The 27,566-nt window shown below is 53.8% G+C and overlaps 1 protein-coding gene across 1 annotated transcript in view; it reads left to right on the forward strand.

Annotated features, from left to right (window-relative positions):
• Nucleotides 1–27,566, forward strand: part of GTF2IRD1 (GTF2I repeat domain containing 1) — a 102,755-nt gene that overhangs the window by 55,484 nt on the left and 19,705 nt on the right. Inside the window, exons 15-22 of the mRNA XM_033110823.1 lie at nt 3,555–3,602; nt 4,494–4,559; nt 5,591–5,774; nt 11,395–11,444; nt 11,665–11,721; nt 13,165–13,248; nt 17,366–17,549; nt 18,081–18,109. Coding sequence (XP_032966714.1) covers nt 3,555–3,602; nt 4,494–4,559; nt 5,591–5,774; nt 11,395–11,444; nt 11,665–11,721; nt 13,165–13,248; nt 17,366–17,549; nt 18,081–18,109 — 702 coding nt within the window. The remainder of the gene's footprint in view (nt 1–3,554; nt 3,603–4,493; nt 4,560–5,590; nt 5,775–11,394; nt 11,445–11,664; nt 11,722–13,164; nt 13,249–17,365; nt 17,550–18,080; nt 18,110–27,566) is intronic.

Here is a 27,566-nt window from a genome sequence, read left to right on the forward strand (position 1 = left end):
CAAATATTTATCCGTTAGTTGGCCACAGGGACGTCAGGCAGCAGGATTATGCAATTTGCAGATGCCTCGGGAAGGAACAGGCAGTCCACCAAGAAGGATGTTCTCCGTGGCCTTGACAGCCCAGAAACTGGGCTGCGATGCACTAGGAGAATTCACAGCCCAAGAAAATGTTTCGTGGGTTGTGTTGCCCAGGAACAGACTCTGAAATGGAGTTTCATGCGGGGCGTTTCTGAGGGGCTGCCCCTGGGATCAACACCTATGTAAAGGAGGGGAAGGAAGCACAAGGGGGCAGAGGAGAGGTCAAGCCATGACGCAGCCCCGTCCACAGCTTCCGCCAACCCCATGGGGAGCTCTGGAGCCAGAATGGCCCCACAGAGTTGTTCCACATTGAACCGGGATGCCCTAGCCTATACCCCTACATGGGACTGCTGAAGAGGCAGTCCTGGAAGGGGCAGTTGCCCCAGGCTGCCAGCTGACCACAGTCCCTGCCACTGGGGCAACAAGGTGCAGGTGAGACTGCCGCAACCCGGTACCCAGCACATTAATTAATGGATGGTTGCACCAAAAAGAGAGAGAGCGAGTCAGTAAGCAAAGACGTGCAGCCACAGAGAAATGGGGGCTTGCGCAGGGCATGTCTCTTTTGCACCTTTTAATTGGACAGAACTTTTGTTGCGCATATTGGGAAATAGGGACTTACACAGTTTGGTTAAGAATGCAGAGCCATGAAAATGAGCTCCCTCGGTCGTTCCAGGAATCCCATCCTAGGAGAACATCTGAAATACAGACAATGTTTTCTGCACAGAGAGGTGTTCGTGGCAGTGTTACTGATGACAATGAGAAACTGGAAAGAGCCCTTCCAACTACGGGGGTGTCATTAGTGGTATCCTCCTGATGGCAGCCACTAAAATTAGGCAGCAAGGGCGAATGCAGAAGACACAGCGATGCATGTGCTGCCTGGGGCTGGAATCCAGGGTGCCAACTCCCCGTCCAGGGCTCCTTTCAAGGCACCCCACTCAAAGCCGATGAGTTATGAAGATGCTGAGGTTTTCAGGACCACCATGGGTTAGAGGTTGTGTACATGTGCTGTATTTTTTTCTGTTTACATGTGCACAGTGTAAAATAAACGCTACAGAGCTCTGTAACACCTAGAGGAAAAGTGCCCCCTGTCCCCTCCTTAGGCACCTGCTAGCTTAGTGTCCACCCTCCGTGTTTTCTACGCGCACGCTAACACATGCTGTTACTGTTGCGTACCCTTGTCCCTCGTTTCCTCACCCAGTGCCTCGGACATCTCTGCAGTGGCACGGTATTCGCTGTGTCAGCATGTCCTTGATCGTTTATTAAGGTGGTTTGCAGTTTCTCACTGTTGACACCGGAGAGTGGTGAGCCCGTGAATGGGTGTGTTCAGAGGAAATAGCTCAGCCCTCCCCGTCTGGGTGGAGAATCACACAAGCTCCCTTTGTTTAAATTTGGGCCCCCCAAACACCCAGGTTGGCTCCTACTGCCTTGATAGGCTCCGCAGGAGTGGACCCAGCCCACTTTCTTCCATTTGAGGGACCTAACAAAGCTGGCAGAAACCCCTCCCGAGTTGGGCTCCTATGGATGGCTGGGTCAGGTCATCTGACTGGCTCTCTAGATTGTTGCTACCTCCTGGGGGGGTGGGGGGGGGCACTGCACACGTGGACAGCCCACAATGGGGACAGATTCCTGGGCCAGGTCTCCGCTCTCCTGCCCCTCACAGGCCACCTGCTGAACTTAATAGGTGTTCCAGGTGTGACACCAGGGCAGCTTCCTTCACCTCGGGACTGACAGTACCTGACTCCTTGTCACAGGCCCCTGCCCAGGGAAACCCTCCCTTGTGGCCCTGCTTGCCTCTCTGTCCCCACCAGACTCATGTCTTCCTGCCTGCCCTGCTCTCTAGTGTGTTAGTGGGATCCCCCCCAGATGACCCCAGGACAAGTGCATTCGTTCATTTGGGAAGAGATCCGGGAACACTAATACAGGGTGAAGTGGGGCGGAGGCAATACAGCAGTGCTGTCAGTTTACCAGCCTGTGACCTCTGCAGGCAGCTGAGCAGAGGGCCCACGGGAGCCCACTAACCATACGCCTGAGTTTACGCTGCTGGGTGAAGAGGAAGCTGGGTTAGCGATCTGCCAAATCGCCCCCCTTATTGGCTGAGCTGTTCCCAGGGCGTTAACCACAGGCTCGCAGCTTGCTTGTTCTTCTGCAGCTGGTTCTTTAGACAGAGTCAGGTGGACCCTGTCTCTGCGCCCAGTGTGTCCATTTCCCTGAGGAAAGTTTAGGCCTAAACCCTTAGGGTTAGGCTGGCCCTCGGCATTTTCAAGTCAGCAGCTGAGCATACCCGTAGTTGAAACCTTCCAGCTCCTTCTGGGCTGAGGCCCAAGTCTCAGGCTTCCTGGTGATCCCTGGTGTTCACCTTCCCTCGGTCGGTGAGCAGGCATTGACCGCCACTGTCAGCTCCCCCAGGATTAGCCCCTTTCCTTCAGCTCAGCATCCCTCCTGGGACAGGGGACAATGCCCTGCATCCCTCATCACGGAGTGCTCTCTCGAGCTGGCGGGAGAGCAGACCTGGGATCCACCACTCCCCAGCTCAGCTGCACATCTGGGCTGAAAGGGGCTGTGTAAGGGTTAGCGCTGCGTGTGAAGGCACCAGCCAGCTTCCTAAGCCACAGCTCCCATCTGGTTGTTACAAGTGTTGAAAACCCCTCAATGCCTTTTTTACCTTTGGTGACAAAGGAGCCACACCCCGTTCACCCCACTCCCACTGCCTGCACTTGGATGTCATCCTCCAGCCAAAACCAGTCCTCTGGGGGGTTTGCCCCCGGCCCCCTCTCCCTGCCCCTCCCCCTCCCCACATGTGCCCCTTCCTCCCTGCGTGTGTCCTTCCCACTTCACTGCTGTTCTTGGACACAGGGGTACAGCCCAGCTGTCGGCCTCCTGCAGAGAGCCTCCCCTCCTCAGCCCCCCCAAGTACAGCCTCAGCTGTCACCCCCCTGTTGGCTGCACTCTGGCCTTGCTACCTGGGGACAAGTTTGGATCCAGTGCTGCCAGCCAGTGCTGGGATGAGCGCCACCTCATCAGCCCCACCCCCAACCACCTGACCGTGTAGCTCCATGCCTCCCACCTGTTCCCTCTGTTCCCTTACTTGCCTCTGTTGTTCTTCATGGCGTCACCACCATCTGGCATTGTGTTATGTCTGCGTCACACCAGAAGGACAGGGCTTTCTTTTTCCCTTAGTGCCTGGAACGACGTAGCATGTAGTAGTAGGAAGGACTGGCAGGCTCAGGGTGGGCCCCCCCGGGGGTTACATACCAGATCTGATGGGGTACCTGGTCTCTGAACCTGCCCTCTTCACATCGAGGCGAGGGGGGTGCCTGTACTGAATCGGGGTCCCTCCTCCCATCTGGGGGTCACCATGCTGTGCTCCAGAGTCAGAGCCCACCGGCCTGCCGCTGCCCACCTGTCTGGCCTGACTGGCGGCACAGGGCGCAGGACATGATGGACATGGCTCTCCAGCTCCCTCTGTTCTCTTTCAGACAAAGGCCCCAGTGAGGATCTGCGGCCCGAGGACAGGCCCGTGGAGGGTGAGGCGCTGACCACCTCCCACATTTCACCTCTTCTCCCTTTCGTCTCCCCTTTGTTTCTCTCCAACACCCCATTTGGGTGTGGACGTCCCGTGGGCTACCTGAGATGGGAGGTTTGCAGACCTGTCTTCTAGAACTAGGAGGTACCTGGTCAGAGGTATAGCAGCTCTTTATGGTAAGGGAAATTGCAAGCCTATCTTTTTTCGTTTTTATACACACCCTGCTTCTTTCCACAAAAGTTTTAAGGCTGAGGGAGGTCTGAACCTAGTCTTCCTGAGCAAATAGAATTTAGGCCCGAAAACAAAAAGTTGGCTTTGCGTCAGTCAGCCCCGCTCGTTCCCTTCCTGCTGCGAGTGGGAGTAGGATGGAAGGAGACCACAGTGAGGATGGGTCTCTTTCATCTCTGGAGTATCTGCGGAATGCAAGGAGCGAGTGTCAGAGGAGAGAAGTGTCACTTCCCCAAACCCAGACTGCCAGGGCCAGGGAACCAGGAAGTGTTAACAAAAGTCCACTGCCACCTGCTGGTGGCATACTCAATTTGCAGGCCTAGTATTAACTAGTTAAGTCACTGGTCCAGAGCTGGTCCAGAGTGACACTTACCTAGAAAGGCCCATGGTCATTCTTAGTACACAAAACCTTCTAGATCTCCATTCAGGCCTGGTGATGCACTAGACTGGATTTCACAAGCAGGTATTTGAGCTCAGGAATTGCAAACCTGTGTGGGAATGCCATTTCTGAGGGAATGGGTTACCTGCCCCCACCACCCTGGCCTTCCCCATTCCAAGGTCCCACCACAGGGTCATTCTTGGTGCCAGCAGAGCTAGGCCATGAGCTGAGAAGCAGGGTGCCGCTGCCGCTGGGGAGGTTTAGCAGGCTGCTTTTGCCTTTCAGATAGCCATGGTGACGTGATCCGGCCCCTGCGGAAGCAGGTGGAGCTGCTCTTTAACACGCGCTATGGTGAGCAAGGAGCTGGACGGGGCCAGGGGCATCCTAGCCAGCCTTCCAGCTGCCCTGTGTTCAGAGGGACTTGGGGCCCAGCCCCCCATCCCAGCCGCTCCCTCTACAGCGACAAGGGGGAAGGGGAGGGAGAGACTGGAATCCATTGGGAAGGGATGGGGGCACCCAGGAAGGCAGGCACTGGCAGAAAACCCCACACTCTGAAACACCGCGTGCTGGCCTCGGTCATCACAGTCACATCTGCCTCAGCCTCAGGCTGGAGAGGCCATTTTCTCCTCTGTCAGAACTGTCCCTCTGTCCTTGTGGACACCCTCATTCAGGGTCCTCAGGAGGACTCATACATAGCAAGAGCTTTCCTTCAAGAGAGACAAGGAGAGAAGATGGGGAGGCAGGGGAGAAAGCTATTTCTTATTAAGTGCCTGTAGTTTGCCAGGCACTGGCCAAGTGCTTCACACAAGTTCTCTCATACCATCTCACAAAATCCCTGTGTCCTAATACCCATTTTACAGATGAGGAAATGAGGCCTGCTGAAGTGACATGGCTTGTCTGAGGCCTCACAACTAGTAGTGAGTGGCAGCATCTGGCCTGGTCCTCAGAGATCTGTCTTCTTCCCAAGGCATGGTGTTGGGCCACATGATTTTTGGGGTTCTTTATGGTACTGGGGGACCTGCTGGAGGGCATTTCTTGCAACATGCGGTCACACGGACTTGGGGAGAGCCAACGTGAGGTCTCACCAGCCATCAGTGACTTTTCTTGCAGTGCCTGAGTGAAGGCACAGAATGAGCATGAGTTTGGGGTTCACACCCCCCAGCTCTGGGGCTCTGGCACCTGAGATGAGTCACATCCCCTCTGAGCTCCAGGTGTCTTACCTGGAGACTGGGTAGCAGTACTCACCTCTCAGGAAGGTTGGGAAGGCTCACTGCCTCTAAGGGGCTTTGGCATCTCTGGTCCCCAGCGCAGACATGGGAGGGGGAAGTGAGGCTGGTGGCCCCATAGCTGTGGGTGGCCCTACAGCAGCCGTGTCTCTGCAGCCAAGGCCATTGGCATCTCGGAGCCCGTCAAGGTGCCCTACTCCAAGTTCCTGATGTACCCAGAGGAGCTGTTTGTGGTGGGGCTGCCTGAAGGCATCTCCCTCCGCAGGCCCAACTGCTTCGGCATCGCCAAGCTCCGGAAGATCCTGGAGGCCAGCAACAGCATCCAGTTTGTCATCAAGAGGTAAGGCCTGGCCAGCTCCCCAGGCCCTCCAGGCTTGCCCAGCACTCAGGAACAGCGTCAAATTACCATCTTCCTCTTCAGATTAGGGCAGGCTTCTGTTTTGTTTTTAAAACAGTGGGGTCTTAGACAGGGTTTGGGCACAGTTGGGTGCACACGAGGTTGTCCAGGCCCAGCCCAGGCCTGCCAAATCTGAAGCGACCAGACTGACATCCTCTCAGCACTCAGTTTGCCGACCTGTGGAATGCGAATGTGCCCACTGGCTTGCTCTCCTAGACCGTTCTGAGTACCCTGTGGGCAGGTGTGTTGGTGTCCTGGGCCGGGGGGACATCAGGACACTCCTGAGGGAAAGGCCCCGTTATCCCAGGATGACAATGGCATTTCCAGATCCTTCCGGTTTCCTTGGGCATCTCAGTTTTGTCAGCGAGGGCCCAATGGAACTGTATGCCCGGCTCAGATATGAAGTCCCTCTGCAGAAGGTGGAGGCGGCTATTCATGTTTGAAAGGAGAGGGAGGACCTTGGGGGGCCTGTTTTGTGTTTGTTGCTTCTGTGTGTTACTGTCATGTTTTGTAAGTTTGGTTTGGTTGAAAGGGGCAAGAAAGAGGGGAGTCTTAAGGATGTGTTGCCCCTAGGGGAGCAGATGGCCCCCAAGTGGGGAAACTCACTGTGTTCTTCACACCCAGAGTGGCAGGCTTCTGATGGAGCCCAGGGAGCTCTCCCTGCGCTCTCCCATGGGGCCTGGTTTGCACTAAGGGGTGGTACTCCGGGAGGCGCAAATAGTGGCTACCTGGTTCCTTCCTTCAACAAATACACCTAGAAAGCCAACCCTGTGCCAGGCTGTGATACAGCAGCAAATGGCATTGAGTCCTGCCCTTGAGTTGGCCAATCTCACGGAATAAAATCACAATATAACGTCAGGTAGAGATAAGTGCTATAATGCAAAGTAAGGGGGCAGAGAGGGGCAAGAGGAACCTGTCTAAGGAGGTGACATTGGAACAGATCCAGTAAAGCAAGCCATGCCAGGACCTTGTGGAAGAGTGTTCAGTCAGAGGGAACCGCAGGTGCAAAGGCCGTGAGACAGAGACGTGCTTTTGTGTCTGAAGACTAACAAGGCATGGTATGGCCAGGGCAGAGTGAGCAGGGGAAAGGGGTAAAGCCCAAGAGAGAGCAAGGGCCGATTACACAGGGTCGTGGGCTGGCTTAAAGAGTTTGGGTTTTATTTCAAACTTAATGAGAACTCACTGGAAGCTGCCAGGAGGACAGGAGGAAGGTACGACATGATCTGGTCATTTAATTTTAGTTTCTCCAGCTGCAAGGCAGAGGTGGGAGGAGCTGGGGGGGTATGGGCAGGGGCAGAAGCGGGGACCAGTGAGGAGGCTTTACTCTTGCTCAGGGGACAGGGCAGCAGCTTGAACCGGGTAAAGATAGGGTGGGAGTGGTGAAAGTTGTCAGATTCAGGCAGTATTTTGAAGATGGGGCTGGTAGAATTCGCCGATATATTGGATGTGAGCTGTGAGAGGAGGCGAGGCCTGAATGACTCAGGGTTGGGGCTGAGTAACCAGGCTGCTGAGGATACCGTTTTCTGAGATGGAGACAATGTGGGTGGAGACCACAGTCAAGAGTTGGGTCTGACATGGGTTAGGTTTGGAATGCATTGGACCTTCCAGGGAGGGATGGCAGGTGGGTAACAGGAGCATAGATGTGATGCTCAGGGAGAGTCGGGTGTGAACAGAACTTTGGGATCTGCCAGCATCCAGGCAGGATGGAGCACATGAGGCTGCTTGCTACGACCATCCCTGTAAACCCAGACCCAGGAGCACTTGGGTGGCTCGAAGGGAGGAGTCAAATCAACAGCAAACTCTCGTGAACTGACCTTTCTTGTTGTCTCCCCGCAGAGATGGCCTCTCCCCTGTGCTCCGGAGTATTTTGTAATGCAGCTTTATATTTAGAAAGGACGCATGGGAGCCGGGTGGCTCTGTGGCAGACTGGCAGTCTCCTGGGTGGTTGACTCCCTGTGACCTTGGGCAGGTTGCTTGGGGGGTTCAGTGGGGTGCACTGTACCACTTTACAGGGTAGCAGTAGAGTTCAAGGCTTATCAAAGAACCTGGAACACTGTAAGACTCCGTCAAGATGGGGTTTGTTTGTTTAATGTCAGGTTTATTGAAACAATTCGCCCTTTGTCAATGTACAGCTCTTTGAACTTGGGCAAACTCATACAGTCGTATAAACCGCCACCACAATCAAGATACAAAGCAGTTTCCCAAAACTACCGAGTGCCCCCTTTGTTGGCAGCCCTCACCTCTGGCAGCCACTGGTCAGTGTTCCCCCATCATGTTGCCCTTTCCAGATTGTCATCTAAACGGAATGACACGGTGTACAGCCTTTGGTGTCTGGGTTCTTGCACTTAGCTTTTGAGACTGATCCATGTGGTTGCCTGTATGAGGAGTTCATTTCTTTAAAAATACATCAATTTTAAAAAGTGAAATTAACTAATTCCAGTTTCCTGAAAGCCAAGTGAAGAAAGCGATTCAAGTGGGAGAGAGTAATTAACTTTGTCGAGTGCAAGGTGAGGTGATGGGACTCAAGACTAGTTGGGGTGATTTTAAGAAATGATTAGCGGAGAGAGATTGAACACTTGAGTATATTTATTTTGTTATTTCTTACTTTAAAAATTAGAAAATACTCTGTTGGGACTATTAAGTGAAAAATAGCTACTTCTCATTAATCTTACTTTAAAATTTTGGGGGTGATGTGAATGTTCTAGAATTAGAAGTATAGCTGCTTAAATAACTTCGTGAATATACTAAAAACCACTGATTGGTATACTTTAAAAGTGAATGTTATGGTATGTGAATTACATCTAAAGCATATGTATGTGTGTGTGTATATAAGATATATATATATTTTGTGTGTGTGTGTGTGTATGTGTGTAGTGTGCTGGGGCTGCCATAACAAAATATTACAGACTGGGTAGCTTAAACAAAAGAAATTTATTTCTCACGATTCTGGAAGCTAGAAGTTCAAGATTAAGGTGTTGGCAGGTTTAGCTTCTCCTGAGCCCTCTCTCTGTGGTTTGCACATGGCCACTTCCTCGCAGTGTCTTCTAGTGGTTTTTTCTCGTGCACACATCCCTGGTATCTCTCTCTGCATTACCTAATCTCCTCTTACAAGGGTACCAGGCAGATGGGTGAGGGCCCATCTTAATGTCCTCATTTAAATGTAATCACCCCCTTAAACACCCTATTTTCAAATACACTCATCGCATTCGGAGGTACTGGGGGTAAGAGCTTCAATATATGAAGTTGGGGAGAGGGCACCATTCAGCCCATAAAAATATATATAAGAAATTATCATCTGCAGGAGACATTACTAACTGAGACTCTTTCTACCTGAACCCGACCTCCACATCCGTCTAAACAATACCCCAGACAACCACTACCAATCAGTGAGAGTTGGCATAAAATCAAATTAAACTTTCTAATCTTTGGTCAGAAAACATTCTTAACCCAGATCCTTGAACTTGTATGCAAAATTTTCATATTCTTTTGTGCATTCTTCTGGAGAGAGGGTCTCTTGCTTTCATCAAATTCTCCAAAATTATAAAACCCTTAGGAAATTTAAAACCATGGGCAGATTTTCATGGGTAGAAGCCTGGGGTCCAGGGAAGTAGTGGTAGAAGGCTCTGTCTGATTGTAGTACTACTGTGCGGTTCTGACGCGGACCACCCCAAGTTCGCAGGTCCCACAGCTGGGGCCTTGCTGGCACAGGCCCCAGCAAGACTGCCCCCACTTCAGACACCAGCCCCAAGTTCCAGCCCCAAGGGTCCCTACGCCACCTACACTTCCCATGACTCCCCCACGTTCAATAATTAGCTAGAACAACTCTTAGAATTCAGGGTCGGCTCTATTACGATTACAGTTGTATATAAAGGATACAAATCAAGACCAGCCAATTTAAGAGACACAATGGATGAGGTCGGAGAGGGCACCCACATAGAGCTTCCATGCCCTCTCCCCATGAAATCCAAAGACGTCACCCACCCAGCACATTGATGTGTTCACCAACCAGGCAGCTCCACGGAGCTTCAGTGCCCACAGATTTTATTGGGATTCATTACACAAGATCGGTGGATTATTGGTCACCTGATCGAACTCAGTCTCCAGCCCCTGCCCTCCCTAGAAGTCGGGAGGTTGGGCTGATGTCAGATGGCTCACAGCTCCAGACCTCTCCTCACCTGGTTGCTCTTCCCGAATCCTGAGTCATCTCGTTAGCATAAATGTAGATGTGATCCAGGGAGCCCACCATGAATAACAAAGACACTCCTGTCACTCTAGAAATTCCAAAGATTTAGAGGTTCTCTTCCAGAAACCAGAGACAAAGACCAGACAAACTGTTGTACAGCACTGATTCTGAATGTCCCGTTTTCAGCGCAACCGTATCCAGCTAGAATAGGCCTGTCTGAGCGGGTGGAGGTCTGGGGTCTGTGGCAGCCTGAGGGCACTGGGGAGTCAAGCTGGCCAGAGAGCTGACATGGCATGGTGGAGTGAGACAATGAGCAGAACCACTCCTTCAAACCTCCCGAAGGAAAGGGATGCTGGAGCAGGGTTAGTGTAAAGATTGGTCTGTAGAAGCTTCCCGCTGAGGTGAGCTCTCTGTCACAGGTGGGGTCCAAGCGGCAGCACAGAGACCTTGCCTGGGAGCGAAGCCAAAGGCCACACTCTCAGGGCACCCCGCCCCCGGGCAGGTGGCCAGTGAATGAGGATTTGGTGCCTGTCCTGACAGCAGGCCTCTGGGCATCAGCTCGGTGCCTGGCACAGAGCTGGGCTCCCCGGGCCAGGAAAAAAGGAGGAATAATCCTGCCTTGGACCATCGTCTCAGGAGCTGAAAAAAGCTTCAGACTGCTTTCAGTGCCCCCACCACTACCTCTCCTCCTAATGGGGAAAGGGAGCCCAGAAAGTGGAATGACGTCCTGCAGTCACCTGCAGGACGAGCGTCAGGAGCTGAGCTAGACTGGCGACTCCCAGGCCAAAGTGCTTTCCACAGTCCTGTGTTGCCTCCTCAGGCTTGGATTTGTAAGGCCCGCTCCTCTGTCTGAGCCAAGGCAGGGTTATCCCATTTTGTATGAGGAAACAGAAGCCCAGGGTGGGGAGATGGTGTCCCTCAGCTGGTGACAAGGAGAGAGGCCCCTGGAGCTCTGCCCCTCGAGCTCTCGAGCTGCGTGGTCTTGGACATGGTACTCACCTTGCCGATGCCTCAGTCTCCTCATCCTGAGAATGGGATGATGAAAACAGTACCTTCCTCAAGGACATTGGATGGGTTACCTCTGACCCTGGATAGTGACAGTCATTCACTGGAACTGAGAGTGATGGTTTCAGCCCTACTGGGCCAGTACTAGGCTGGTCTCACTTGCAATTGAGTCCTCGGCCCAGCGCAGCTCCCCAGATCTCACACGTAGGTCAGCAGGACATGAGGGGGGGCGGGCAGGGACCCAGACCTGGACTGTCCAGAGCCAGGAGGGCCCATTGCATAGATGTGTAGACTGAGGCCCAGAGGGGAGGGCTGGGCAGTACGGGGGAAGCCTGGAGGGACCTTGGTGATAGCCCTACTTGTGGTGTTTTTCAGGCCCGAGCTGCTCACCGAGGGAATCAAAGAACCCATCACGGATAGCCAAGGTACCCTGCACTGGGGTCATGGGCCGAGGTGTGGGCTGGGCGTGGGCGGGGTCCCAGGCTCTGCCACCACCCCTCCTGCTTCCTCTGTTCTGGTCCCATCCTCCCCTGGCATTCCCCCACTGCCCTCCCCCTTGGGTTTACCCCCACCAGTTACCACCTTTGTCCCTGGGTCTCAGGAGCTAGCTGCCTGCTCACCCTGGCTTCTCTCCCCCGCCCCTAGAGAGGGATTCCGGGGACCCTTTTGTGGACCAGAGCCTGAAGAGACAGGGCTTTCAAGGTAAGGTTGCAGCTCAGGATGAGGTCATCTGTTCCAGCACCATGACCTTGACCTGGCTTGGGTTTGGAGGACCAGGCTGGGGATGGAGCTGGCCATTACCTCAGGACTTGGGGGGCTGGATGAGGTGGGCTGGCAACCAGGACCGGGCTGTAGCCTGCCAGCTCTTGAGTAAGAGGCTCCACAGGGACACTGAGCAGTGGGAGGGACGGTGGGGTGCAGGGTCAGGAGCTGCCCGCTGTCCATCTGGGGAGTCAGCTGACCTGCCCACTGTATGTTAGACAGTCAGCCGTGCTCTTACAGCTTTGAAATCAGAGGAGGCGGATTTCCCCAAGCGCAAGGAGGGCTCTCCAGAGGAGGGGAACTGTGGCTAGGCCAAGAAGGGATGGGAAGAAGTGAGTGTGGAGGAAGAGGTGTAGAAAAGGGGGAAAAGCTTGACTGAAGGTGTGAAGTCCAGACCATACAAGAGAAGCAGAAACGAGAAGGGACCAGACTCAGAGGGGGTGCTCTGTTCCTCCCGTCACTGGGGGGTCGGTATCACTTTTCAGCCTTTTAGTTCTTCTCTCCCCCTTCCCTGTATTGGGAGGGGGCAGAGAACAGCCGTCTGTCTGCCTGTTGGGATAGTTCTGGGTGTGGCTGTGAGTGAGTCCCAAGGGTCGGGGTTCCCAGCTGGGCCCTGGGTGGTCACGGTGGCTCTGAGGAGAGAAGGGTCAGCGAGCCAGTGGCAGGAAGGGCCAGCGTGGAGGGGAGGAGCCTCGAGATAGGACCCAAGGCTTCTCAATGCCCAGTCTCTCTCTCTCCTTCCCAGGCAGCTGGGACTTTTCGTGATAAGGGGGATTGAGTCTCGCACCTCACCCGTGGCTCCTTATACCCGGTCCTTTTAGCCAACTGGGGTTCTCACCCCACTGCCCACCCAAACTGCCCTGGCATCCACTTCTTTCTCCCCGCTCACCTCTCTCTTCTCACAAGACAATACCAGGCTGTAATCTCCCCAATGACAGGGCCCTGTGCTGGCACACGGGCTCCTTAACAAACACCGTCTGGGTGAGTGACCGTTAGGAGCTGCTAGACTGGCTCCCTGTCTCTCCGGGGGCTGCCTGGTCGTCTCAGTTCATGGGCCCCTGCTCCGAGCCCACCATGGCGTAGGCACTGCTCCTCTTCCTGGTGTCTGTCACCTCCAGGGCTCGTTTATTGCTGTGGTGGTTTTCAAATGTCAACAATTCACTTAATTTCAGACTCGTTGCTGTTGTTTCAACAGTGTGTGTCCTTCCGGAAAAACACACATCTCTGTCAAGATGTTAGCTCTGAAGGACTCTGAGGGGCCCACTCCAAGGAGCTGATAATTGCCAGAGAGGAGTTCCCCATAATTAGAAAATCATATTCCTTAAAAGTCACCAAGTGCCTTTTAATTTAACAGCCCATTCCATAATTGTTTTTCTCTTGCAGAAAATTATGACACCAGACTCTCCCGGATCGACATTGCCAACACGCTGAGGGAACAAGTCCAGGATCTGTTCAATAAGAAATACGGTGAGCTCGGGGCACCTGGGTGGCAGGGAAGCTGGCGGGGTGGGAAGAGAGGCAGGAGCTTCCCAGGTCCAACTGTGGTCACTGCTGGGAAAACCAGTCACTGCTTATAAATATTTCCGGAGCACTTACTATGTGCCAGGCACTGGAGATATAGCAATGAAGAAAACACACAGTCTCTGCTCTCATGGGTCACATAGATCATGAGGTGAGACAGATGTTTATCAACTATCCGCAGAATCTACTATCGTGTTTCCCCGAAAATAAGACCTAGCCAGACCTAATGCGTCTTTTGGAGCAAACATTAATGTAAGACCCAGTATTATATTATATTTATATTATGTTACATTATATTGTATTATATTATATATTATGTTGTATATTATATATATAACGCCTGGTCTTATAATAAAATAAGACCGGGTCTTATATTAATTTTTGCTCCAAAAGATGCATTAGAGCTGATGGTCCGGCTAGGTCTTATTTTCGGGGAAACACGGTAAACAATGAAGAATTGTTCTACGATCGTGCAGGAAAAGAGCAGACTGCTCAAGAGAGAATAACTTGCGTGCTTACCTTAAATTGGGGGCCAGGGAAGGCCTCTTTAAAGAAAGAACTGAAGGATAGGTAAGGAATTAATCACACAGAATGTGAAAGAAGGACATTCCAGCTGAGGTAATGGCATGTGCAAAGGCCCTGAGGCTTGTCCTAAGAAGGGGAGAAAGCTGAAGCATGGGGATAGAGGTAGGGGAGGAGGACCCCCATGGAGCTGGCCAGGAGACAGAGCTGGTCATCCCTGGTATCAGCTTTGTATCACTTTTGCATTTTGTTGGGAGGGCTGAAGTGACTAGAGCCGCTTTGCACTTTTGCAGTATCTTCCTGGCTGCTGTGAGGAAAGGGAATGGGTGCAGGGGGGTGAGGGTGCATGCTGGGAGACCAGCTCAGAGGTTCAAGCGGTAGTTCAGGCCAGAGTAATGATCTCGGGTGGGGCCTTGGCTTCAGTGCTGGCTGGAAGAAAGTGGATGGAGCTGAGATGTGCTCAGGGGGAGAATCACTGGTGCTGAACTGGCAGAGATGGGGGAGGAAAATAGAGGCCTCCAGTTGAGTCCTGGCTTGCAGAAAACAAGCTAGAATCAGTTAAGATTTTAGATTTTTTGGTCTCAAGTAACAAAAACTCAAACTGGCTTCAACAATAAAGGGGGTTAATTGGGTTATGATTCAGTTACTATGACTACAGAACAGATCACCCCAAAACATACTGGCGTAAATAACGATGACCATTTATCATCTTTCTTGGTATCAGTGAGTCAGGAATTTGGGAGCAGCTCAGCTGGGTGGCTCTCACTCAGGTCGTCTCCCGAGGTTGCAGTCTGGATAGCTGAGGCTGGAATCATCTGCTTCCTGACTCACATGTCGGAGCCCTGGGCTGGGGAAACAGCTGGGCCCCTCCGGCATCTCTCTTGATTTCTCTGTGATCCTTCCCTGTGGGCTTTCCTGCATAGTGACTCCAGGATAGCTGGATTCCCTGCGTGTCAGTCAGGCCTCCTGAGGCATGTGTTCTGAGAGAGAGAGCCAGGCGGAAGCTGTGTTGCTTCAGAGGTCGTGCCGTGTCGCCTTTGTGGTGCTCTTGGTCAAGGCGGTTACAAAGTCCCACCCCCAGTTCTCTGTGGAGAAGTGTGACACTGTGAGAGTATGTGAGATGGAAGATCGGGGTAGCTCTCCTTGGACCGTATCATCAGCCATAGCTCATAGCAAGGGAAGTCCAGCAGGGTGGACTTCAGAATCAGCTGGATCCAGCAGCCCAGGGATGTCCCCGGTGTCTTTCCAGTGTCAGCATCGTGTCAGCCTTGCTTCCTGCTTGTTAGCAGAAAGGCTGCAGCAGGTCCAGACATCCCACCAGCGCACTGGAGGAGGGAGAGGGCTGGCTCTCCTATAGGTTTTCTCAAGAGAGCTGGGTTACTTCTTTCCCAGAATTCCCTGAGCTCTCCCCTTGTTTCTCATTGGTCCCCATTGAATCATATGTCCATTCCTTAACAATTCCCTGTAGTAGGGAAAGGCCACATGCTCGTTAGGTTACCCGGACCTGTCACCGTGACGGAGGGGGAGGGTAGAGCACATGGTGTATCAAGGACAGGCGGACACCCGAACTGTCGGCCAGGGAGATGGCGCTCCACCCTCACCGATGGGGAAGTTAGAGGGGGAGGTGATGGGTTCCATCTGCGGCTTGTCGAGTTTGAGAAGTGAGTGGAGATGAGCCACAGGCACGCAGAGATACACACCGTCTGCTGCTCAGAAAGAGTCTGGATTGGACTGAAAAATTAGGTCATGGGGGATAGAGGAGGCACCCCTGGGCGTGCAGAGGGGGCAGAAAGAGACCCAGACCAAAGACCAAGGAGCCTGTGTTTTAGAGGTCAGTCCAGGAGGGGGAGGCGTGGCCAGAAAGAGGGGAAACCAGGAAAGTGTGGGGTCATGGACACCAAGAAGGGCAGAGTGGCCATCTGTTGGGATTTTGCCAAAGAGCGCAAGTGTCTACAGGTTTTGCAAGGTGGCGGGTACTGGTCATTGGAGCAACAGCCATTTTGGCGGCAAGAGGAGAAGTAGAGATGACAGTGTTTCCATTTGTGAATCCATGAATCATGGGTACGCATTTTCCTTCTTGTCTGATTTTTTTTTTTTTCATTTGAAAAAGGATCTCTTTGCATTAACTTATAAACTAGTCAGCAACAAAGTCAAGATGAAGAGTGAAAAACAGCCTGGAAATCTAGAGAGACAGAAAATAGATTAGTGGTGGCCAGGGCATGGGGAGGGGGAAAGCTAATGGGTACAGGGTTTCTTTTTGGAGCAGTGAAAGTATTCTAGAATTAGATGGTAATGATGATTTCACAACCTTGTGAGTGTACTAAAAACCACTGGATTATACACTTTAAAATGGTAAATTTTATGACATTATGTGAATTGTATCTCAATTAAATAAAACCAAACAGGCTGCAGCAATGGCACGAAGCCAGGAGTGACATGAAGACTCAGAAATTCTGTACTTGCTAGATACAGGCCACACGTTGGGCTCTGAGTTTCCCAGGAGTCAGAGCAAACTGGGAAATGAGGCAAGTTTTACCATCCCTAGTGTCCGTGAGATAAAAATGAGTTTATTGCACGAGAAAGTTCAGTTGTTCCTCCTAGTGCAAGACATGAAAATTCCTGCAGTGTCTCCCTAAAGGGGGATCCTGTGACACTGGGGATGATGGTCTCAGCCAGCCCTCGGGTCACAGGAGCTTAGCTCTGTACGAGAGGGGCTCCCACAGTGGATCTCGTGTAAGTCTGGGAAAGCCGTGGACTTTCAAGTCAGCCTGACAGCATCCAGGCTGCAGCGTCCGCACCTGTGTCCTGGGCCCTGTGAGCAGGAACTATGAGAGGACCAGCCGAGCAGTGCCTCAGAGGTGGCCCCTGACAGCAGGTGGCAGCCCTTGGCTGAGAATGGGACAGCAGGGGCCACCCTCCACCCCAGGACTGTCCCTAGGCCAGCTATGAGACAAAGTACTGTCACCGAGGGCATGCCACAGCCCTGCACGGAGGCTTGGTGACAGAAAGAGAAAACGCCCAGATAGGGAAAGAGGGCCCCAAGGTCTGGGACGGACCCCGAGGTGTGACCTGCACCGGGCTGGCTTCAGGCTGCCTTCCTTGCTCCCGGTTGCAGTCTGTCCTGTCAGGCCAGGCCGGTCCTGAAACAGGGTGAGGCAGAGCCCTGGGGCTGATGGAGGGTCGGGCGTTGTGGGAAAGGCCAGCTGTGCCCAGAAGAGACCATCCTTGAGATGGGCTTCATATTCGCAGCCTGGGAGGCTGAGAAACATGAGCCACTGCCTTCCCCACAGCAGCTGTAGCTACATATCCCCTGCCCACACGTCCACCCGGCCCAGGCACACACTCACACACCCAACCCCTAAGTATCCTGCACAACATACCCCCTAACTCCCACTCCCCCACCGATTGTGCCTTTCCTCGGTGCTACCCGACAGCTTTCTCTTTCCCACTCATGCACAGAGCACCCCCCACGCACCCCCATGTCCACACACCAGCACTGCCTCTGGCTCCTGATGACACTTTCTCTGTCTGTTGTCCACAGGGGAAGCCTTGGGCATCAAGTACCCGGTCCAGGTCCCCTACAAGCGGATCAAGAGTAACCCCGGCTCCGTGATCATCGAGGGGCTGCCCCCAGGAATCCCGTTCCGAAAGCCTTGCACCTTTGGCTCCCAGAACCTGGAGAGGATCCTCGCGGTGGCTGACAAGATCAAGTTCACAGTCACCAGGTACGCAGGGGAAGGGGAAAGGAGAGGAGGCAAGACTAGCACGGGTGGGGGCTTGCACCCAGGGATGCTTGGCCTTTCCTTCAGTGGGTCCTGCCCTCCCTGATGGGCAAGACGGCTGTCCCAGCCGTCCTGGGTGTTGTGGGGAGGACTGCCGGCCAGCCGGGGTGCAGAAGGCCCCACAGAGGTGAGACCAGCACCTCAACCACCATAACAGGGGCGGCCTTCCTGGGCACCTTCTACCTGCTCGCAGCACCTGATCGCTGCACTCCTAGCCCCCTGGGAGAGGTACTAGGCCTACTTCAGAGGGGAGGGAACCGAGACAAGTGATTTGCCCAAGGTCACAGAGCCGGCCAGAGTACAGCCAGTGGGAAATCCTGGTCACCCTCCTGCACGGTGTCCCATGAACACGAATCACTGGGCAGCTTGTGAAAATGACGCAGTCTAATGCAGTAGGTCTGGGTGGGCCCCAAACAATTTCTAATGAGCTCCCAGGCCCTCCCCCTGACACCGCCCTCTCTGTTTCTCTTCTAGACCTTTCCAAGGACTCATCCCAAAGCCTGGTAAGAGGCACTGGCTGGGGGGCGGGGGGGCCTGCTGGCGTGGGAGCCGGCCGTGGTGCTGGGGGCCAGAGGTGGAGCCGAGCTTTCTGTGGGACACAGGTTGTGAGGCCCTGAAGCAGGAGCCAGACAGACCCCCGTTCTTCTGTTCTCCCACCTTACCTGGGTACCAGCCCCAGAAGGCAGGGGGAAGGCCAGGCTGCAACCTGGGCAGAGAAAGGGGTGGTGGGTGGCACTGGCGACTTGTAAGCTTCACCCAGCCAGGGTTTGAGAAGAAGGGGCCTGGTCAGTGCTCCCCACTCCTCTTCACGAAGGGGCCCAATTGCCCTTGGTGAATAGATGAGGTTGATGGCAGGTGGGTTTCTAACCTCAGAGGGAGGAAGTTCTGCATCGGGACCTGTGAGCTTGGCAGTAAGATGTAAGAGGTGCCCACCCAGCCTTAGAGGGTGAAATGTCTCTCCTGACCCCTTGCAAGGCATCTGTGGCCCTCCGCCTCCTCCATGGACTGTGTCCTAGCCCTCCCAAACCCAGAATAAGCAGAGGCTGACCCTTGGGTGAGCACCCCAGGCTCGCCAGGACCTCTAGGGAGGAGGCTGCACACGCTGAACCACTGACCCCAGAGCCTGTGTATGGAGAGACAAGAGGAGCCCTGCCACCTCATCCCCGCCCACGCCCACCCCAGGAGCCGCTGCTGGTGTAAGGATTAGCCCGCCTGTGCCCTTGGGGAGGCTGTGCTGATGTGCTGAGAGCGGTGAGCCGTCCTGGCATCCCCAGATCAGGGGAAGCCTGCAGTACAAGAACCCAGTTTCATGCCCGGGGACATCACCTGTCACCCCCCGCACGCACATTCACTCCCACGCCCTGGAGCTGTCCACTCCCTGTGCCAGGCTCGCTTGGTGGGCTTCTGGGGAAGGGGTATGAGGCCAATAAACTGGAAGGAGCAAGACTTCCTGAGGGGTGAAGTAATGTGACAGCTGCTGTCAGGCTGTAGGGACCCCCCCCACCCCAGGAAACGGAGCGAGAGTAGGGGTGGCTGGGGAGGGTTTCCTGGAGAGGAAGTCTCCGTGGTGCCTCAGGGGAAGGCAGGACTTGGGAGAGGAGGAGAGGACGGGGTAAGGTGGGTGCGCAGCAGGTGTCCGAGGCCCACCCCAAAGGTGTTTTCTCAGAGCTCTCAGACATGGGAAAGTGATGGGATGGTAGGAAGGGAAGACGGTGGAAGTAGCAGCTAGAGGCAGCCGTGGTGGCCCCAGCCGAAAACTTACCGAAAGATTATTGGGTGTCAGACCCGCCTCGCGTGGGTTCATTTTACACCCGAGGCCCTCCTGGGGCCAGCAGTGCTCTAGGCACTAGGGTTACAGCAGTGAACACACAGGAGGCGTCGCGTTTGCTCCTCAGACCTGTGAGGTAGGTGCACGAACCCTACCCACAGAGGGAAACAGGCTCTGCGTTTCCTCAGTGTGCTCGTGTCACACAGCTGGCATGTGGCCTTAAGGCCCGCACTCTTAGAGGCAGAGCCAGGGGTCCGCCCAATTCGGATGACCACACAGGAAGTGAGTGTTTCCCCGGGAAGCAAGCTGGGTCCAGCAGGGACAGGGCAGGGAAACGGAGGCTCGAATGCTCGTGAGAAGATCACAGGCCTTTGGACTTGAACAGCTCCCTTCTCATAAGGGAAACCAGAACACACCTTTCCTGGTACCACCAGTCCCTCCCCTCTCTGTGACAGGCTGCTTGGCCCCAACTCTGTGGATCTGCCTTGCTCCAGGATTGTGGTCGGTGCCTGTGGTTCACTCGCCTGGCTCCAAGCCTGATAGACATCAGTGCTGGTGCCACCGCGTCAGCTTCCAGCCACTGCCTGCCCCGAGTTGGGTTTCTGCCTAAGCTGGTGTCAGTGCTGGGCCCGGTCCCACAAACAGCAGCAGGAAGCATGGCCCGGCCTCCCTCTGCCGACGGAAAGTAGAAATGCAGTGTGGCAGCCCCTCGGCCTCCCCTTGGCTCCTCCTGTGCTCCCCAGCCCGTCCAGGAAGGGGTCACGTGTCCTGAAATACAGCTGCTTGAGGGGCATGTACATTTTTAATGAATTTGGAAAGCAGGCAAAGAAAAGTCATTTATGACACCTCATGTATGCCAGGCTGTACGTCCAGCGCTTTGCATCCATTTATGGATGAAGGGATGAAGGGAACTTCCGTGACTGGCCTGGGATGCCCCACCTGTAAGGGAAGGAACTGTAAGGGTTAGCTCCAAAGCCTGGCTCCCTGCATTCTGTGAGGGAGGCCACAGATCATGGGCGGGCAGTCCATAAATCAGGGCAGCCACTGAACAGTGTGTGTCAGGCTTTGGGGAGACGCACTGCGGGCAGAGGGTCAGCCAGCCGCCCTCGCGCAGACCAGAGCTCCTGCGCCCTTCGAGGGGTGACCTCTTCCACTGACCAGGACTCTCTCTCCAGCTAAGCGAGCTCAACGGCCCATCTTGTTGTTTGAGCAGCTTCTTGAATCTCAGCCATTGTCCCTCAGTCTCTGTGCCAGTCTCCCTGTCCGTTGACCTTCCCTTTGGCTCCTCTGTGTACAGACAGAGCCCTGAGAAATGCTTCCTCTGCCCATGTGCTATGGGAGAGGATGGCAGGCTGCCTGGAAGAGGAGATGGGAAAGTGGCCCTGGTCCCAGCCCTCGGGGGTGGAACTGCCAGCGCCTTTCCAGGCATTGGCACCCCGGGCCTGGACGGGCCAAGCAGGCTGGCTTGCAGGCCAGCTCCACATTTACTCATGTCCCTTGTCACGCTGGGCTGGGAAGGTGTCCAGGCTCACATGGGCCTCCGAGGGTTCACCAGAGGTCATTGAGTGCTGTTCCTGCCCCAGAAAGGGCTGTTCCAAACCTTCCATGAGAAAATCACTGAAGCCTGATAAAGGCCAGCGTCTGGGTGTGATATTGGAGCAGGAGCTCAGGTCACTGGGGGAGGCAGGACTTTAGCAGTTGTCCTGGGCATGTGGAGGGGTGGCAGGTGATCTCTGGGGTTGTGGGTCCAAGGCAGCCTGTGGGCCATGGGGAAGCACAGGCTGGTGCTCAGAGAGACCCGGGTTCAGATCCCTGCACCCCTCTTCCTAGCCGTGTGACTGGGCTCGTTATTTCACATCCTTGAGCCTGCACTTCCTCATCTGTGAGATGAAGATAGTGATACCTGCCGCCCCAGGTGATCTGAATTGGACAAATGGTGGGCAATGGTGGGTGAGCTCTTGAGGACTGTTTCCACCTGCTGCCCTGGGGGGCTTTGTCCTGACACTCAAGTAAGATGTTTGTAAAGCCTTCAGCCCAGGATTGGCTATGGGAAGAGCTTAGCCAATGGGGGTGTTGGTTATTGTTATTCCTGGGGCTCTAGAAGGCTTCTTGGAGGAGGTGACATTGAACTGGGCCTCAGAGGTGAGCAGAACAGTGTGTGGTGCTGCACAGGGCACAGCCGAAGTGAAATCACAGGTGTCCAGCAGGGATGGAGCTGGCGTACACAGGAGGGTATGGCTTGTCATGACAAGGAGGCAGGCCTTATCCCAGGCACAGTGGGAACTTTGAGACTTTTTCCTTTTTCTTAACATCTCTTCTAACAATAGGGAATGGACTTTAGTCTGCAAACTCAGAAGTGCAAGACATGTAAACTTTCTTTTCTGTTCTTCTAAAATTGAACTAGATTTCTACCAAAAGCCCTCCTTACATAGCGGCAGAAACTTAATGTGAGTCCACTTAGGCTCCCCTGTTTCCTGGGCTTATGTGCAAGTCCCAGAGGCGTCCACAATGCCAAGAAGTAAGCGGGAGGGGGCCCATCAAGTCTCGAATGTCACGTGTCCACCCTGGTACACAGAAGACATCCGCGGACAACTGTCCAGTCAGGTGATTGGAGAGATGCCCCTTGTTCCTACCCACTGAGCCCCCGCCCAGGGCCCGAAGCTTCTGTGAAGTCCACCTCTGCGGCCACCTGTGCAGAGGGTTGAGCGTGAGCTGACCAGTGCTTGGGGAGGCTAGGTCAGTGGGAGGGCTTCGAGGGGGAGGCTGGGAAGGAGGGGGGCTTCCCTGGGGAGAGGAGGGACCCCATTAAGGATGGTTCTCAGGTTTTCTAGGTCATTTATTGAAGCCTTTCCTAACAGAACCATCCTGAGAAGGTTAATGGTAAAGAAGGAAACTGTGCTTTGGAGGTAAATTGGTGGTTAAATCTGGGCCTTTCACGATGTGGCTTGGAACAATGGGCTGGCCCGGAGCAGGCTGAGGGTATGGTCATTCCTGAGCCAGTTTTGTTCTGGGTGAAAAGAGATGAGCCCAGAAGGCCTTTGGTGTTGTCCAACTGGATACACATCTGCCCTCAGTTTCCCCACTGGTGTCTGGTAGCCTGTCCTGCTCATACTGAGTGGTGGTAGGCACCTGGCTAGAGAGGAAGACAGACTTGGACCGAGCCTGAGAGGACAGTGGGGGGATTGCAGGCCTTGGTCAGAGCAGCTGTGGGCCAGGGGCTTCACGGGATCCCTGGGGGATGGGCACGCAGGCAGGAGGAGCCTGGGGCTACAGAGGGACGGTGGGGCCAGGCCCCCACTTATACTAGAGTGAGCTCCAGCCCTGGCTTCAAGGGGCCAAGATAACCCAGGCCTAACCCCAGGGGCCCAAGCAAGTAAGGCCGGAGAGATGCACGCCATTGGTAGCTCCTTGCTGCCTGTGTAGGTGCCCCCCACCTTACCCACCTGCCTGCTGCAGTACCATGAGTTCGAGTAGGGAGACTGGACCAGGGGCCAGACAGGTTGGTGCTAGGAACAGCAGTGGGGCATCTCTGCCCTCCAAGCGCCAGGCATCCATCTGGCTCTCAGGAGCAGGTGTGCACCAGGGGCCACAGGTTAGTGGGCACCCAGCAGGCAAGTCACAGAGCACGGCCCGGGATGTTTGCTGTGGGAGGGGCTCTGGGTGAGCCTGGCACAGCCCTCTGTGCTCTCAGCAGCACCAAGTCCAGGTGACCTCTCCCAAGGCCTCAAAAACCCAGGATGGCAAAGGAAGATGTTTGGGATATGTTGGGAGAGGCCCTCTGCCTAAGTAGTGGGTATACAGTGTTTCCCCGAAAATAAGCCCCAGTTAAGATCTCAGCCCGACAGACACATTAAGTACAGTATGACGATGTTCCAGAACAAGATGACATGACTGTATTTGAATAAATGTAGATTGTTGTACATGAAAAAATAAGACATCTGCTGAAAATAAGCCCTAATGGGGCAAAAATTAATATAAGACCAGGTCTTATTTTGGGGGAAACCCGGTAGTAACAGCCACAGAACATTCTTCTAGTAGGTCAGAAAAACCTAAGGGGAATCACAGATATATGCATGCCCATGGCAAAAATTTGGAAAATACAGAAATCTAACTGGCCAGATGGCTTTTGATTTTTATGATGATACGTTTCTTTCAGATTTTTCCACAAACTTAATTAATTTCACATCTAACTGTTTTCCTTTCTGTGATATTTACATATACACAAACGTAAAACATAAGCATTTCCCCCATGTCTTTAAAATGCTTTATAATATTCCCTCACCGGACTGCATCATAGTTACATAATTGCCCTGTGCCTCACTGTGGACATTTGGGCAGCTCCTCATACTGTGCAGCTTATATCCATGTGCTTGTGATTTGCCAGTTACAAAGCCTTCCCATGCCAGCACATGTCGTCTCCCCCAATAACCTGTCTAACAGGAGGAAACAAGCTCAGAGAGGTTAAGGAACTTGCTTGATGTCACACAGCATGTGCTCATGCTCTCTCCACCCTCATTTTTCATCTACACTGGGTGGCTCTTTGCTGCCCCCTTCTGGCTGACATTACAACATTGATCCTACCTATCCAACCCTTGAGGCTCACAATTAATGCTTTGGGTTCATTTATTTGTACAACAAAAATGTATTGAGTACCTTCTCTGTGCCAAGCAAGATATGGGAATATAAAATAGACAAAAATTTCTACTCTTGTGGTGCTTATATTCTAGTGCCCCAGGAGACAAATATTAAAAACAAATAGTATATTTCATAGCGACTAGTGCCATGGAGACAAATAAAGCAGAAATAGGACTATCTATTGAGAGGACAATTTTAAATAAGCCACCAGGAGTTAAGGCCTGAAAAAATTGAGGGTATGAGCCATGTAGAAATGGTTGAAACATCCAGGGGCTGGAACCCAGTCAGTGCAAAGGCCCTGGGGCTCTGGACATATTTTGAAAGTAGAACAAAATTGCTGACGTAGAGTGGGGGGCGTGGGGTGAAAGAGAGGTCAAGGATGACATTGTGGGGGACGAACAAACTTGCCTGGTTCTTCTGGTTGGTCTAATAATCAAACAACGTGAGGCAGATTCGCAAGAGAAAATAACCAACTTTAGTACATGCATAGGTATGGGAATGCCTGAGAGTCAGAGACCCCACATACAGCAGAGGTTCAGAGATAGAAAGGAAGATTGAGGGACATAAGACATCCTGAGCCAGGAACGAGGTAAGGAGCCTCGGGGGCTTCAAAGGGTCACTGCAGGGTAAGAGCAGACTTTTAGTAAATAGAAGTTGGCTCTGCCCTATAGATGGGTCAAAAGAAGGGGGGGATTGGACCAGGGGCTTCACAGGATCCCTGGGGGGTGGGGGTAATTATGGGCAAGGCCCCTAATTCCAGTTCTTCTAGGTAGTCAAGGGAGGGGCAGAACTTTCTCTTGAGCCTGTGGCTCCAGTTGCCTTTAGTTCAAGACAATCTATACATACCACCACAGAGGCACATCTAGGGGTGACTCATTCTGAACCCCCACAACATCAAGATTTTGTCCCGAGCAGCTCGAGAGCAAGAGGGGGCAGGATCTGAGTGGTGGGCAAGTTGGACACCCAAGTGAACAGGCGGGTCAGGCGGTTAGAGCTACAAATCAGGGAGGACCCCAGCAGACGCGTGCAGTCGAGAGCCATTCTGTATTTCACGTACTTAAGTCGTGAGACTGGACCAGTGGGCATGAGTATGGACAGTCAGAAGCGTTCCCAGGATGAGTCGTGGCGCCCTCCAGCATTTAGGTGTTGCAGAGCTAGGTGGATCACCTGGGGGGTGTGATGTCCTGGGAGGCAAGTGAGAGACTGTCAAAGGAGAGTGATCACCTGAGCCAGGTCAAGTAGAGGAGGCCGGAAAGCGGACTATGGCTGTGAGCAGCCCAGAGGTCGTAGGCGGCCTGGTTAAGGGCAGTTTCCGTGAGAGGTGGGGACCTGTGCGTGGTAGTGGGCTCAGGAAGGAATGAGAGAAGAGAAATGGAACTCACCGGGACAGGCGACCCTTTAAGGGCAGGAGAGAGACGGTATGGGAGCTGCAGGGTGAAATGCAGGAGAGGGTTTTAGAGGTGGGAATGGCAACCTTGTAATTTGAGAGAGAGAGAGAGGAGTGATGCAGCAGAGAGGGTGGGGAGAATGGTGAGAGGAGGAGCATCCCCCCAAGAAACAGGATGGGCTGAAGAGGGGCTGCTGAGAGCTTGTACAAGAGTCCCTCTGCCAGCTCCTCCGAAGGGGATGGAAAGGGTGACGGGGGACTGCAGGTCCCAATGGGAATAAACGACTGTTGGAGTCAGGGTCCTAGAGGGGAGGGCTAGACAGACGGGAAGGGACAGTCAGAGAAGGATGCATGACATGGCACCATGGAGAGGCCACCACTGTTGAAGACCAAAAGGTTTAGATGTGGCTAGAGGGAGGAGAGGAGGTCGGGGCCAGAGGGCCAGGGATGTGGAAGGCTTATGTGCTTGCAGGTTGATCCCCAGGAAATAAGAGGGAGCAGTGTGGGTTTCCTAGGCCCCGGCCACCATGTGAGTTCAGTGCCAGCCACAGGCAAAGACCAGCTCCTCTTCCCCCTTCCCCCAGGAGAACCAGATGCACGGGGGGTCCGGGCAAGCTCCCCAAGGAGCTGGGGCGTTCCAGACTGCGGGCAACACCACACAGGTAGGCAGCCGTGAAATAACCACATCCAACCTTTGCTGAGCTCACGGCATGCCTGTGCCCTTCACACAAGCCTGTGAGGTCGAGCCTGTCGTCACCCTCACTTTGCAGCTGAGCACACTGAGGCTGAAAGACGCAAAACTCACATCATTAGCCCTGGGCTAAAGCCATACCCAGGTCTCTGCTATTCTGGAGCCTGAACAGGGGGTGTGGGCAGGGGGTGTTGGGCGGTGAGGGGGGAGGGTAGCAAAAAAATGAGGCAGAATTATAAAAGGCCTTGACCTAAACGCTGGTGACTCAAGCTTTATCTGGTAACATTGGAAGTTTTTTTCAGTTGAAATGATAGGATCGGATTTGCTTTGTCCTACGATTACCATGGTAACCACACTTCCACCCACCACGGGTGGATTGTAGAAAGCAAAACTGGGGCAGTGAAGCCAGGCAGTGGGCTGCAGGACCCAGACATGAGTGGCGTTAGAACCTAGAGGTGGTAGCAGGGTGTGAGGAGGGAGGGAGCACAGAAGGTTCCGGAAGGGTGATTGTGGTTCCTGTGCCCAAGGTTTGGTCTGCAGGCCTGTGAGACATCCAGGGCCAAATGTGCAGTTGGCTGGACCTGAGTGGTGCTTAGAGCCGGCAGGATGGTGATGGGGCTGGCACCGTCAGTGTGAAGGTGGCAGCTACATCACCAGGAATGAATGTGGAGCTACCAGAGGAGGGCCCAGGGCTACAGCGACCTCCAGGGCACCTTGAAGGAAAAGAGCCTGTAAGGAACAGAAGGAGATGAAGTGGAAGGAAAGGAGGTGGAGGAAATGTGAGGATAAGAGAAACTGAGTCAGGCAGCTGTTTGCCAATCTCGGAAGAGAGAGCATCGTCCTTCTGGGCAACACCAGAAGGATCAAAGAAATAAAGAACATTCTAGAACTGTTCTCAAATAGCGCTAGCATAAAAAAAGCCTTGGAAGGTAGGGAATTCCCTGTTACTGGAAGCAGTTGAGTAGAGGTTGAGCCTACAAAGCACATGAGAGGCTGCTTCCCACAAGGAGCCCTGCAGGAAAGGAGGGAAGGGCTTTTCCGACTGAAGCTACCTTGGGTTTGTGCATAATCCACCTGCCTGTGAGAAAGGGAAGCAAGAGCCCAGGCCCTTCAGAACCTGGGAGGGTGCAGAGGGAGGGCCCCCCTCCCTCCTCCCCTCCCATACCAGATCACTTCCCTCTGCTACCCAGCCCCAAGCTTCCGCACAGCTCCCCTTGGGTCTGGGAGCCAAATGATAACCAGAGTTACAGGCCCAGCTGCCCTGCCCCAGCTTCCTCTCCGTTGGGTTCCCTCTGCCCCTGGGGTACAGCCCTCCCTGCCAGCTTGAGGGAACTCTGTGAGCAGCCAGACCCCCTCCACCTCCTTCCCACCCCAGAGCAAGGGCTCGGGCCCCAGAGACACAGCAGAGCTGCCGACTTCCTGTCTGACTCCAGCAAGTCAGGTTTGCCTGTCTGGGCCTCGGTTTCCCTACTTGTAAAA

The sequence above is a fragment of the Rhinolophus ferrumequinum genome, chromosome 7, assembly GCF_004115265.2.
Source record: "Rhinolophus ferrumequinum isolate MPI-CBG mRhiFer1 chromosome 7, mRhiFer1_v1.p, whole genome shotgun sequence".
Lineage (NCBI taxonomy): Eukaryota > Metazoa > Chordata > Mammalia > Chiroptera > Rhinolophidae > Rhinolophus > Rhinolophus ferrumequinum.